This window comes from Heterocephalus glaber, unplaced genomic scaffold, assembly GCF_053883595.1.
Source record: "Heterocephalus glaber isolate CG9 unplaced genomic scaffold, H.glaber_assembly_v1.0 deba00001531, whole genome shotgun sequence".
NCBI lineage: Eukaryota > Metazoa > Chordata > Mammalia > Rodentia > Bathyergidae > Heterocephalus > Heterocephalus glaber.
The window spans coordinates 13,236,960-13,251,274 of record NW_028258329.1 but is presented as its reverse complement, the minus strand read 5'-3'; the positions used below and the strand labels follow the sequence as shown (position 1 = coordinate 13,251,274).

Sequence of the window (14,315 nt, the reverse complement as noted above, 5' to 3'; positions counted from 1 at the left end):
CTGAGGGCAGGAGAGCAGACCCTGGAGGAGTATAAGCAAGGTGCAAAGAATTAAGGAGAGACCCGCGCAGGTGGGCTGCCCTCCAGGCAGGCTCTCACAATCCAAAAGGCGGGTCCCCACGCCCTTCTCCTTGATGGTCCCTGTCTGCTCCAATAGACAGAGAGTGAGAGGAACTAGATTCAGCTTTCAGGAAGTGTGGTCCATGAAGAAGAAAAGGAGCCAGGCCTGGTGGTGCATGCTTGTAATCCCAGCACCCTGGGACTATGAGGTACGTAAATCTCAAGTTCAGACCCAAGCTGAGCAACTTAGTGATTTTGCAAGATCCTCCCTGTCCCCAAAATGAAAATCAGAAGAGAACTGGAGCTATAACTCAGTGTGAAGAGCTAGGGTTCAATCCTTAGTACCACAAATATTTTTTTTAAAAACTTAAAAAGAAGAAATATCTGTAATATTAACACACAGCTACTGGCATTTGTGTGTGTGGCATTTTTTTTTTTAAGAGTAGGAAAAATTTATTGGGAGAAAGAAAGCTTCAGCCTAAGAGAGACAGAAGGGGGACCAGAAAGTGGGTTGCCCGCTCGCCCCACTTTGCAAAGATGTTTTATACAGCAAAGCCATGAGGTGAGGCGGGTACAAAGTGGGACAAAACTATAAGACCCACTGGAAATTTACAAGGTGGGCATGAGGTGGGACAAAAACATGACCAACCAATAAGATTACAGTACAGTCACCCAGGCAATATTGATTAAATGGGGGTCAAATGGGGGAGCAAGTCACATAGCAACCTAGGAGGATTTTCAGTAAGGGGGGATCAGGGATATTTCCTGGAAAGGCTGGGTTAAGACCCTGACCCCCCCCACCCAGGTGATTGGTACCTATTTAGAATATCAATCACCACTATTTATCCCCAGGGGAAGCACAAGGGCACGTGGTTTCTCTCCTTTTACAATTCTGGCCTTCTGTGAATGTGTCTTGATTATCCTCCCTGTTGGCTCCTCCTGCGCTGGCCCTGTCTAACTGCCTACAATATATCTAATTAAGCTCCCTATCTGCCATATTCCCCCTCTGAAGAAGGACCCCTGACTCCTGTGAGGGGGCAAAGGTCTTCGCCCTTTGCATTTGTTAATTTTTAACGGATACTCATTTGTATGTGTGTGTTTTAAAAATATCAATGCATAGGGCCCGGGATTTAGCTCAGTGGTTTTGCCGCCTGCTGCGCAAGCGCAGGGACCCAAGTTCAATCCCCTCGATCCCCGGCACCAAAAAAAAAAAAAAAAAAAATCAATGCACATAAAAAAGAAAAATCCAAATGATATAAAAGGATTTAAAGTGAAAAGCAGGCTACACCCGACACCCTGTCCTCAGAGGACAATCTGTAAAGCTGGCTTTCTGTGTGTGTGTCCTTCCAGAAATATCTCTTTACACATAAGGGAGTATGTTTCACATTGCACTTTGCCAAGTTCTGGAAGTTAGGCCGTATCGACACGCACTACCTCTTTGTCCAGTACAGCTGCCTGGCAGCCCACGGTGTGTCTGGATGGGAATCTGTGACTGAAGACACCATTGATAGGTATGAAGGATGTCTCTGATCTTTGCTCGAGTAATCAAGGTCCCATGGATCACCCTTATGATGTTGCCAAGCATATATACATCTCTAGGCTTGTTCGTTAGACGTGTCTTCACTGAAATGACAGATGGATGTGCGCATTGTTAATTTTTATAGAGAGCACCAAATTGCCCTCCCTAGAGCCAGGTACCAATTTATGTCTTCACCTCTGATGACTGAAAATGCCTGCTTTCCCATACCCTCTCCAGAAGATGTATTATCAACACTTGCTATCTTTGCCAATCCAGTGAGAAATGGTATCTGACTGTTGTTTGAAATTGGATCCCTTTGATTACAAATGAGGTTGAATGTAATTGTTTGTTTGGAGTGGCATCAATTTAAACTCCAGAATCCACCAGAAGGTTTAAGTTCCCAACAAATGGTCTTGCTGGGCTTCTAGGGCCAGAGGTGATGCCTTGATAGGAGTTGCAGTCTCCCCACGCAGGGAGAGTGTGAGTAAACTGCACCTTTGAAAGGCAGATAAACAAGGAACGAGTGTAGGGTGGTAAGTGCTGTGATGGCAGAGAACAACGTACAGGACAAAGGCCATCTAGGAAGATCCCAGGGGCTCCCTGCAGGAAGTGGCATTGCACCCATAGGAAGGGGCTGCTGGCCAGCACATGGGAGGTGTCCTGAACAAACCAAGAAGTCCTTGTGACCCTGGGATGAAGATCACAGGGCCATATCACAAAGCCATCCTCTGCCCACTTGAGGCCATTGGGTTTTATCCTGGGGACTCCTGGAGTCATGGAGGAGCCTTTAGTGGCATGGTCATATCGTCATATCGGAGGTGAGCCTCGTGAGCTTGCGCCAGAGGGTTGGCATCGGAGAGGATGGAAACCTGGGGACCAGAAATCGGCCTCCAGCACCCTGGTGGCTTCACTGACTTCATGGCAGCCCCAAATTCTGAAAAAAAGCTGCAGCTTTCCATCACTGCAAAGCTGGGCAGGTGCATCCTGCAATACTCACAGCATACAGGAGCCTTCAGCGAAGCTCCCAAGGAAGGGCCCACATAGACTGTGGAGCCCTGAATCCAGGCAGAGGCTGCTGATATGGAAGACTGGAAAGCAAGAGCCCAAGGGTTCAGGCCCCAGCTCCACTGATCTTGCACAAAGTGTCACTGAGTGTCCTTTGACCACCTCCTGTGAGGCAGTCCTGCTCCTGAAGATGGTTATGAGCTCTGTCACACTTCTTATTAGCTTCTTGGAGAAGCCCTCTTGGTCCCATTTTCCAACAGTGGCAGCCACTGACTTGTCACATACTGCACATGAGGATCCAGGAAAAGCGATGGATGTGGTGTAGACAACTCCAGCAGTCCTCACTGATTGTGGTCTGTCCCCAAAACATAGAACACTTAATCGTCATGGCAATGGGGGTGGCCAATTTGAAAAATAATTACTGCCTTCTGTGAAATTACTTTGCCTTCTAATTAAAATCTCAAGACTGGGATATTAACGGTGTATCGTCAATACAGCGTTCCGGAAGCACCCAGCTAACCTTATTTGGGAAGGCAAAATTAATTAGTTTGTGTTTTAACACCCAGCTGTTAGCCAAAGGGAAGAAATAGTCCACAAGTCAGCTGCATACATCTCTAAATTGGCCAGAGTGACTGGGGAGACAGAAAGGAAATCCAGGGTGATTTGTTTCCACATAGCTTGGGCAGCTTCTGTTACAAGCTGCTCGTTAACCAGCGCCTCTGTGCCCCTGCCACAAACTGCGAAGGAATTCTTGTTTAGCCTTAGAGGCAGAAGAGGAAATAAGGAGGTCCCTCCACCCAGAGCCCCTGAGCGCTCTGTCCTTTCTGGGCCCTCAGTTCTGGCCAGCCATTCTGGGTAGAGAGCTGAGAGCCACCTTGGAGCGATAGGAGACGGAATTCCTGTCCCCAGTGGCCAAAGTCACAAAGCTACACGCCCTGCTGGCTTCCTCTTTCTTCTTTTCTACTACAGTTGCGTTTGAGTCAGACAGTTGCTGAGCACAACAGAACTGGGGATCATCAATTCCAGGCTGTGCTACAACAATAAATCTCCAAAGCCCAGTGGTTTAGCAGCCGTTTGTTTATTTATTTATTTATTCAGCAGCAGCTGATTTCTCACTCTCTCCAAGTAGGATGTGAGCTGTCAAAGGGCTTCCCGTCACAGCCGTGATTCAAGGATCAGGGTCTCGTCCTGTTCAAGCCGACCCATCCTCACAGAAGACTCGGAGGTTCTGCAATCCGGAGAAGAGAAAATAGGAGAATCCGTTCATACTGGTTCAGCCAAAACTGACCCCAGGCCAATCACGAGGGTGCAGCGAGATGGAGGAGAGTGCGTGCAGTGTTTGTCAAGTGTGGTGTCTGTCGCTACACAGGGCTTGGACACAGCTGCACTGAGCCTGGAGCCTCTGGAGCCTACAGAGGAGGGTAGGGCATGGCCCCTGGGCTGGGCAGCTCTCAGTGGTTTGGGAGGCAAACTCAGCCCCAACTGTAAGGAGCTGTTGGCTGTTGCTAAGCACAGTAAGAGAAAAAGCAGAGGAGCTCATGGGAATCAGGGCCAGGTGCTCACCGTGTGAGCTGAGGAGGAGCATGTGCAACAAAGAGATTTCCAGGAAGATGTGTTACACGCGCTGAGTTTATTTCGGGGTGGGGGGGGTGCAGAGAGAGTTCATCAGAGGGACACATAGGAAAAGGCGCAGGGGAGCTCTCAGCACGTGCTGTCACCTCAGACCCACACGCAATTTGAATGTCTCAACACTGATTAAATTCTCCTCCCCCCGTTTCTGGATATGACCTTGATGACCTGAAAAGAAATTCATTTTTGAAAACCTTCCCCTGATAAGGCATTATTATCAGAAACTAAACAAGCCACAAATCTCCAGGATGGCATTTGGCTGGTGTCAGGGCTCAGATTTGCACAAGGAGTGAGCAGGATGCTTATGTGGGGGTCACCTCCAGTGCCTCCTATGACCCTGGACAGCATCAGCTGCAGCCCCCAGCCCATCCCAGCCTGGCTTCCCAGAATTGCCATGGGATGAAAATGCCCAAGAAGCAAGGGTTGGGAAGCCCACGCCTTTTCTAAGCTCTGTGCAACCGGGGCATGTGAAGCTCGCTGCTTCCCGATATGATCGCTCTGGCCTCCCACATTTACCTCTGGAAACTGAAGGAAGAGAATGAGCTCTGTTCAGGAGGCCCTGGCTTAACCACAGACGTGGCCTCTTTGTCCGCCGAATAACATCTCCCATGGTATTTTTGAAAGAAAAAGACATTTGACGGAGCTGGAGGTGGAACCCAGGGTCTTGTGCACGCTAAGCAAATACACTGCCACTGAGCTATACCTCCAAACCCCCAACTTTTTAAAATAGTTGCCAACATTTAAAATTTTGGAGGATTTGCATAAAAATTCTATTTCTATTACTCTTGAAAAAAAATCACATCTGGCAGCACTGTCATTGACAGTAAACAGTAAAACTGGCTGCCCCTGGAGAAGCCACAGTTCCCACCACTCCCTATCACCCAGGCTCAATGAGGCCAGGTCTGAGTTTTCCTTATACTTGTCCCAGCTTCAGCCCACTCAGTTATAGCCCCTGCCATGCCACTGGGCTAGATGAGCTCTCCAGGTTCAATTATCTTTAAAACCCTACAGCTCTTCTTGCATTTCCTCTTTTTCCCTGTTTCTCAATATATCTCCTTCTTGGGTTCTTTTGGCAGAGCAGGAATTCTTAGCTGTGACTAAACATTCGAGTTACTGAAGGAGATTGTTGAAGTCCCAGGGTCCGGGTTGCCCCTGGCAGTGGGACCCAGGCATCTCCTAAAGCTACAGGTGGTCCAGCCTGCAGCCTGAGCTGAGAACCTCTGCATCCAAGCTGGAAACACAGTGGACTAGCTTGGCAGGGATGAGCTCCCTGTTACAGGGTGTGTGTAAGCCAAGGTATGTGTGAGCACCTTGCCAGGGTGAGTGGGAGGATCCAGTCATCAGCATCTGCTTTTCTGGGATTCAGTCACACTAGGCCAGCCACATTCCCAATTGCCCCATGATTAACAGGGCTGCACCCCAAAGGAAAAAACTATGGGCTTGCAGTCAGAGGGCCTGAAGGGGAGCCCCATTTCTAGCCCTCACCAGCAGGGGCCTCAGTCTGTGAGATATATGGCCTCCAAAGTGCTGGGTAAGGACAAGTCCCTGAGGGATGGCTACCTAGGTCAGGGCCAGGCCTCAGTGGGGTGACAGGAGGGAGGGGTATAGCCAAGAGGCGTGGAGAGGAAGAAACAAGTATGAATGGGCCTTTCAAACCAGGCCCTTAAACCTTCCCTTGAGCTGAGAGCACCATTGCCTTGTGGAGAGATCAGTTCAGCCACTGGAAAACGCTCAGGCAGCTCTAATCTACTTGTAGCACCTTGGGAAGCCTGGGACCTCCTATCATCAAAGTTCCAGCAGAGCTCCCTCGTCTGAGGCTGGTCCAGCTCATACCCGCTGCCCTCTCCACCCAGCACCTGGCTGCGCTGGGCCAACCCTGTGTGGTTCTCTGTGAATTCAGCCTTTCTCTTCTTGGATTGGGAGGCCCAGGAGAAACTTCTCTTAGAGGAGAGAGGCAGTGAGGGCAAAATGGACCTCAGTGCCAACCCTGTCAGCATTCTGGAAAGCAGAGCCATGCTGGAGAACAGCAGGTGCACTGTTTCTGGGTTTCTTCTATTCCCCGCCCCCTGGGCCCAAGGAGCAGAAACCTTGGGCCATTGAAGGACATCATCAGAGCAGCGGCCCAGACCCAGCCTGCACACCACTGAGACACATAGGCTGCCCCGCACATTCCCAGAACTTTTTTCTGTAGACAAATAGCATCCCACCCCTCTCCTCATGCCCAAACCATGGAAACTTGGCCATGGGCCTGTGGGACCAAAAATACAAGAGGGGAAAAAACTAAACATACATACTTCTGGACCATTCCTTCTCCCTCCAAATGGCCCCTTGCTTCTTCAGCACTCATGGGCCCCTCAACCCAGAAAGCAAAACATACACCCCACTAGGAGCCCACAGACAGCGGACGAGGCATGCACACCACATCTCGATGAGGCTACAACACTCACAAGAGACCAGGACACAGGTGACCGCAGGTACCCAGAGACCAGAGCACAAGAGCAAAGGCAGTGTTGATGCAGTCAGTAGGAGAAGGAGCTGTGAACAGCGCAGTGCCTGGGGGGCTCCAGCCATTCCTCTCAGGGAGACAGGTGCACTATGGAATAGGGTGGTGGGGCAGATCTTACAGAGTTTGTGCTTTGCGCTGTGGAACTAGACTGCATCTGATGCAGGGAAAGGTCCCTGTAGGAAAAGCCCAGAGGGCTGCGAAGTGGAGGGTGAATGGCAGTGTCGGGCTGTCACCGTAGAGACCTCTCAACAGGGCAAGGAAGAAATAATGAGGTCTGCAGTGCATCCACAAACACTTGCTCCTATCATTTCTCAGTTGCTGTGTGCTTGTGGTTCACATGAGCCATTGTCCTCTTCTCTGCCTTTGTCCCTCCCTCTGATTTCCTGTTGGGAAATTCAGCAGCTGAGGAAGTCTCTCGGCCCAGACAGGATGAAGTAGAGGGAGTATGAGGAAGTGAGTCTCCAAGAGACAGGCTGCAGAGTTACCACTGTTGTCTACAGGCCACCCACGAGGCTCCCAGTGTGCCCAGGAGAATGGGGTTCATGCCAGCTCTGGCCTCGGGGACTACACACTTCATCAGCAGTGTGGAAGGGAAATTTAAATCACATGGACTGATAGTTGGGTTGGAGGGGTGAATGTTGGGATCCTCCCAATGCATTGTATTTGATCAAATATTATATGCACTGAAACTTTATGGATTATTAGGAATCTTTAACCTCATCTGACTCAAAGCCTAATGCTTCCTCCAAACAAGAAAAAAGAAGGAAGGAAGAACGAAGGAAGGAAGAAAGGGAGGAAGGAAGGAAGGAGGGAGGGAGGGAGGGAAGGAGGGAAGGAAGGAAGGAAGGAAGGAAGGAAGGAAGGAAGGAAAAGAAATGCTTTAAGGCTGACTTATGCAATGTTTTGGGGATTTCCTTTCTGAGCATCAGAAGTAATCTTTTTGGAAAAAGAAGGAAGTACTTGGGCTGCCCCCCTCCACCTCAACCTTTTAGCTAAAAGCACTGTGAACAATACAATACAGTTTCATGTTTTGGCAAAATGTAAATGTTTTTGTCTGGCACACTTTCTGGCATGAACTGAACCGGTGTGCTTGATTATAAAGTCCCACGCATCCCTGTCACCAGAGACCACACTGGCCTCCACTTAGGTTGGACAGCGGATGTTTCTTACAGTGGTCAATGGGACCCTATGAGATAGGGTCCCATGAAGATTGCTTGAGGCCAGAAAAACATGGACCACATCTGGTCTGAAGACACAGTGGTCAGAATCTGTGAATCGCATCTTTTTACCAGGCTTCAAGCATTGTTTTTGAAGGGATTCAGCCTAGAGTGGTGGTGGCGAACTCATGGCATGGGTGCCACGGCGGGTATACAGAGCCTTTTCCACGTGACTTGCTGGCATACAAGCCAAGTTGCCCCAGCGGCCAAGCCTCAATATCCAGGTTTAACTGCAGTGTTGGCACTTTGCAAAAAATGAGGGGGTGTGGGGTTGCAGTTTGGGCACTCAGTCTCTCAAAGGCTCGCCAACACGGGGCTAGAGTGAGTGGAAGCTTTTACTAGAAATAGGAGCTGGATCGTATGCCACACGTGGTGAGCTCTGAATCCATGCACTAGAAAGCAAGAGTGGTACCACACAGAATGGGCATTTTCTCACTTGTGGAGACACTTCTAGATTCTCTTGGATTGGTGGGACCTGGAGGGTATCTTGGAGGTCATCTGGGCCATGCTCTGTCAGTGCATAAGTGTGAATAATTAGGTCCAGCAGGGAGAAGTGACTTGCCCAAAGGCACACAGATTGCTGGTGATAAAACTCCCCATTTAGGGCCGGGGATTTAGCTCCGTGGTTCTGCCGCCTGCCTCACAAGCACAAGATCCCCAGTTTGATTCCCGGTACCCCCCCAAAACCCCTCCCCGTTTCATATCTCCCTCCTCTCAGCCTGTTTCCTTGCCTGTAGAATGGAGATGGTCCCTTCCTCACCACACTCTGGGCTGATACCCAGAGACCCTCTACGTATACAGGGCTCAGCCCTCACAGGGACCCCTCAGTCTGACACCCTGCTCTCCCCACTCTTCCAGGCTCCCCCCGGGACCCTTTGACAGGTTCCATGAGACAGGAGGCAGGGACTCTCTAGCAGAGGTGGGAACCCAAGCAGGAGTGAGGGCCTCTGGAAAAGAACATGTAGGCAGAGCCCATCAGCTCTCTGGGGACTCTCATGAGGTCGGAGGGGCACCTGTGAGTGGGAGCAGGAAGTGAGCCCCCCCCAGATGCCCAAGAAGCAAGGTAGGCAGGAATGGCAGTGCAAAAAGGAAAGCGCAGAGGACAGTCTGCAGCGCAGCCAGCACCATGCAAGAAAATGTGCTTTATCAGAGGTCAGGACCGAGTACATCTATACCCATGTGTACCTGTCGGTGGTTCTTTTTGTTGCCCTACACAGTGCTCAGGTAGTTGCTGCTGGAACATGCAGCTGCAAAGCCAAAACTACCAATCATCTGGCCCTTTGTAAGTAAACTCTGCCAGCCCCAGTTTTTGCTGTCCACAGGCCTGAGTTCAAGGCAGTGCGCTGCTCCTTTTTACCTAGGTGACCTCAGCCAGTCACTTTTTGTCTCCGAGCCCCATTTCTGCATCTATGCTAAGGACAGATTTCTGTGATTTCATAAAATCATGCATGTGTAGCAGCCCTAGGAGGGGTTCAGCTGCTTAACTGGTGGTGGATGTCAGTCCTCTGAGGAGGGAATCAGGACTCATAACTTGGTTGGTCTCCGGAATGCAGGGGGTGGGCTGCTCTGGGCGGGATAAAATTTCCCCTCTTCCTGGGAAGGATGATTCACAAGCTCACATTACTTCTTTGTTTCTCCTTTTACTTTGTTGTTTTCCAGATACTGGCTGACCAACAAAGTCCACATCAAAAGACCCACCACTGGCCTCCTGATGTACACACTGGCCACACGTTTCTGCAATCAGATCTACCTCTACGGCTTCTGGCCCTTTCCGCTGGATCAGAACCAGAACCCTGTCAAGTACCACTACTATGACAGCCTCAAGTATGGCTACACCTCTCAGGCCAGCCCCCACACCATGCCCTTGGAGTTCAAGGCCCTCAAGAACCTGCATGAGCAGGGGGCGTTGAAACTGACTGTTGGCCAGTGTGATGGGGCCACGTAAGGTGGGCACCTCGTGGGACTCAAAGGCTCACATTTCCTGCCAGCTACACCACAGGCAGATGGGAGTCAGGGTGGCACAGACAATAGAACAAGCAGGCTAGTGGTTTTCTTTGTTAAAGTGTAAAACAGTGACCAGAATATATATATCTATACCTGCATATATATATTGACCTGAGTATTTATAACTGTGTGGTGTTCATCTAGCATTAGGCAGATAAGCCACAAGAAGAAGGCGTGGAGAACCCACCTGAACCAGATTGAGACTCAGTCCATCTTTGGGGGCAGAAGGACTTGATAGGCAAAGAAGCCGGTCCCATGGCTTTGGACGACAAGCAGCCTCCGGGGTTGGAGGGATCCTTGGGCTCACGGATGAATGGAGAGCCACCTGTGTCAGCTGCCCAAACCCCTGGTATATGTGGATTCCGGGTGGCCAAGACCCAGAGAAGACACTTGGTCGGGTCTGCAGAGGTGCTGTTTGTGGAGGAGAGGGAAGTTGGAGAGGTTAGTAGGGTAAAGGAGCACAAAGAAGCCAAGGAACCAAGGCCTTAGCAGAGCGGAGGGCCTTGCTCCGTGAACTTACAGTTTGATGGCCCGAGTCACAGGTGACGCACAAGTCCCAGATAGGACTGCACAGCTGTGGAGAGAAGACTAGAAGAGAAACAATGGGCAGCCCGTATCCCGGGTGAACAAGAACCACCGGGAACCTTGGCAGGTGGATAACCCTAAAGAGGCAGAATGTTCTAGATCATGCCTTTGAGCAATTGAGACCTCCTGTGGGCTGCTGCGCCTCAGCACAAGGCAGAAGAGTGTCCAAAATGTGGTCATTGTGTTGGGTGCTCTTTAAAGCAACTGAAGCCGGCCGAGGAGGAAGAGGCCCTGAGACTTCCCCTGCATGTTCACCTCCATCCTGCCCTCTTGGAATGTCAGTGAGGGACTCTGCTATCCCGTCTGCCACCAGGAGAGACACAACAAAAGCTTTAAAGGGCACTGTCAAGATAAATGTCATTCTCTTTAAAATATATATGATTGCCTTTCTGGGCGCCCTCGCCAGAACCCCAGAGTGTGAGGCCTGAAAGAATGGCAGTCACCCAGCTCCAGGTCTGGCCGCCACTCGCTCTGTTTGGTTTTGCATCCTACACACTGCAGGGCCCCTGCAGCCAGACTGCTCTGTCAGTGTCACTTTCCCACCATGATGGTCACACTCTCCCTCACTGAGCTCCAGTGCCCACCACACGCTCACCCACCACCACCTGCCCACAGAAGCAATGATTGTTGCATTTTGCAAAATCCTTCTTTCCTCCCTATTAAGGTTCATATTTAAGACTGTTGCAGAAATAAAAGGCCAAACAAAGTTACAAACACTGGATATAATCTCCTGGGAAAACCTGGGCTCAATGCCAGTCCCTTAGAGGCTGGAATCTCAAGTTGCAGAGAAGCATTACCCGCCTCGATTTGTTAGATGTATTCCCTCGCCTGATAACTAACAGTGTTTTAAAACATATTTGAAAGATAAGTAAAAAACCATTCTCTTGAAGGTGAAGAGAGTTAAGGAAAGTAATCAAGATCTGCTCCTGAGTGTATGAGACCAGACATAATTAATCAATGGCAATTCAGAACCGAACGTGGGCTCTGAATTAACATCTGATGGGAAGCAGGAGGAGTCAATGGAAGGAAACCCGGAACCATTAAAGACACACACAAATGCCCCAGCCCAAGCCCAGGATGGCGACAACACATCCCCGCATTTTTCCCCTTTCTTGTTGTTGCCTGAAGTCTGAGATTTGGGATTTCTATTATAAAATGAATTTTTAAAAGAGCAACAGCTCTAATAGCCTCAGTGGGAACCAAGTGGTCCGGGTTCCTCACGACCAGTGGAAATAATTAGTGTCATATTTTACTTGTCTCCTGAGCTTTTCATCTTGAGGAGCTCAAAGGTCCTAGAAGACACTTAATTTCTAAAGCTTGCAGTGCCCTGGGGAGTAAGTAGAATTATCAGCAAGGCCTTGGTGGATTAGCCAAGACCTTGGATGCCAGAATGTTCCATGGTGAGGTCTGAGGCAAGCCCTGAGGTCGGGCCTTGGAGTTGGGCCTGAGTTCTGTCTGCCAGACAGCACCCTGTCCATGCAGTAAAGCTAGAGGCCAGCACTCTGGAGAACCTGGTCTCTGGCCGGTTGTAAAGTGCCTCCAAGTTCTCTCCAGAAGAAGGCAGGACGTCCAGGACACCCACACCTGCCCATTCCCTAACTCAGCGGGTCCCGTGCTGCCAAATCTCTCAGCACTGTGATGGCAGGAACTCTGGGCTTTGGCTCCTCTTCCTCCACCTGAGCACACGGTCAGGAGGCTGAGAGCCAGGCTCCCAGGGAGTCAAGCCCACACTCATCCCTCTGATCCACCCCCTCGTAGCTGCAGTTAGGCATATGTCAGGCTCTGTCCATCAGATCTCCAGTGTGCCTGGCCCTGCCTGCCGGAAGCCCTTCGGACCACCTCCATTTGCCTCAAGCCCCCCTCTGACCCCACCCTCAACCCCCTCCTTCACTGGAGAGATGGAGCTGTCTGAAATGAGGTCCTTCCTCAAAACCTGTTGGTCTCTTCCTTTCCCCTTCCCCTTTCCCTTCCCCTTCGTCCTCCCATTTCTGAGGAAGTGAGTTTCCTCCTCCAGCCAGGTACATTTCCTCTCACACCCTCAGCCCCTCTCTGCCATCTCTAACCAGCTCACAAGTAAATGTGACCATACCCAGCCTGGCTCTCATGGTCTCTTCACTCACCTCCCAGCACCCGGGCCTGAGCAGGCTCCCCAGTGCCCGCCCCCTGCTGCCTTTCCTCCTGATCATGCCGTGGCTTCCACATCTAGCCCATTCCTGGGACCAGCCCTGCATTCCCTCCATCCTGCCAATTCAAAGAGGAACTCTAGGGACTCATCCTGGGCATTCCTGGCTCTTCTCGCGGATACCATGTCCTCATAGGTTTCCCTTCCCTTCCCCCTTTTCCCCACTTATTTATATATTTATTTATGTATTTATGCATTATTTATAGACGTTCCTACGTTGACCTCAGAGCTGAGGTAGATTTGCCCATTCTCTCCCTCTCTTCTTGCCCCACAATGTAGACAGTCCTCCCTAGGGTCCTCCCCTCAGCCCTGTACACCCTCCCATCAGCAAGCTCACTCCTTCCTTAGATCCGGCCACCAGCTCCCTAGGAAAACCCTGCACCCCCCTCTGCATCCCCGTCCTCCCCCAGCTCAGACTGCATGTTGGACACACCCTATCTGCTCTGGCAGCAGCACCATGAACTGATCGCCTCTAATGCCAAGAGCACCATCTGTATCTCCCCTTCCCCTCCAAGCCCTCCTTTATTCTGTTGGAAGACCCATGATCCTCTCAACCATAGGACTTGAGGTCCTGCTGTCATCTTCAACTCTTCTTCCACATCCTCCTCTGTTGCATCTTCCCACCGGCACCCACCTCGCCTCTTCACGTCTGCCCTGGACTGCTTAGGAGCAGCCTCCGCTCCCAGATTTCCTCTGCATGCTTCCACATCCTCCAGCCCTCCTGAGCATGCATAATGATGTATATCTACTGCTCCTCACAGGCCTTTCGAAGTTCTCCTGGCCCACCAGCCAATACACAAACCTTTAACCCGACATTATAGCCCACCCAGTAAGGTCCCATTCTTTCTGTACACCCTGCACCAGCCAATCTACAAGTGTTGCCAATCCCGGAAGGAGCACCCTTGCTTCCTGTCTCTGTGCCTTTGGTCTCCTCATTCTCATCCTCTAGATACTCTTGAGTTTCCTCCAAGGCCACGCAGAGACTGTGTCTTTCACGAAGCCCTCCCTGATCCACTAACCACTGGGCTCTCTCCCTCCACTGAACCACCATAGCACTTTATTTGTACCTTTCTCATGGCACTGACCATATTCTGCCTTGTATTATAGTTATTTGTGCACTTGTCCTATGATTGTTCTTAGACTGTAAGCTCGCCAAGGGCAGGGTCCGTTTTATTCATTCATATCCATCACAGCAGTAGATGTGGTACATAACACACAGCAGTTGCTCAATAAATGTTTGTTGGATTCAATCCTTAATGGGCTTTATCATTACTGAAGCCATTTTGTATCTGTAAGGTCACAAGAACTTCCAAAAACTTGTGTGAGTTGGGCCAAAGCAGAAATGATTATCCCCTTTGTGTAGGCCAGAAAATTGGGGCAAAAATTTGCCTTAAGCCTCCAGACTCACTAGCGGGATTTCCACTATGTCTTCTCATCCTCACTCCAGGGCTTTGCTGTTAGTCTGTGTAGTTGGCTCATTATAAACTGAAAAGTGACCCTGAGCACAGGCCTGGCTGTCCCAGAGCTGGGCAAACTTCAGCGTGAACCCCAACATAGGTGCCCATCAACACAGGCAGAATCTCACTGCTTCCTGGAGAAGACAAAAGAA

General features: G+C 50.4%; 1 protein-coding gene across 1 annotated transcript in view; it reads left to right on the top strand.

Annotated features, from left to right (window-relative positions):
- The window catches only part of St8sia2 (ST8 alpha-N-acetyl-neuraminide alpha-2,8-sialyltransferase 2), a 67,916-nt gene extending 53,953 nt beyond the window's left edge, over nt 1-13,963 (top strand). Inside the window, exon 6 of the mRNA XM_004852721.3 lies at nt 9,595-13,963. Coding sequence (XP_004852778.1) covers nt 9,595-9,880 — 286 coding nt within the window. The 3' untranslated portion in view covers nt 9,881-13,963. The remainder of the gene's footprint in view (nt 1-9,594) is intronic.
- The last annotated feature ends 352 nt before the right edge of the window (nt 13,964-14,315 follow it).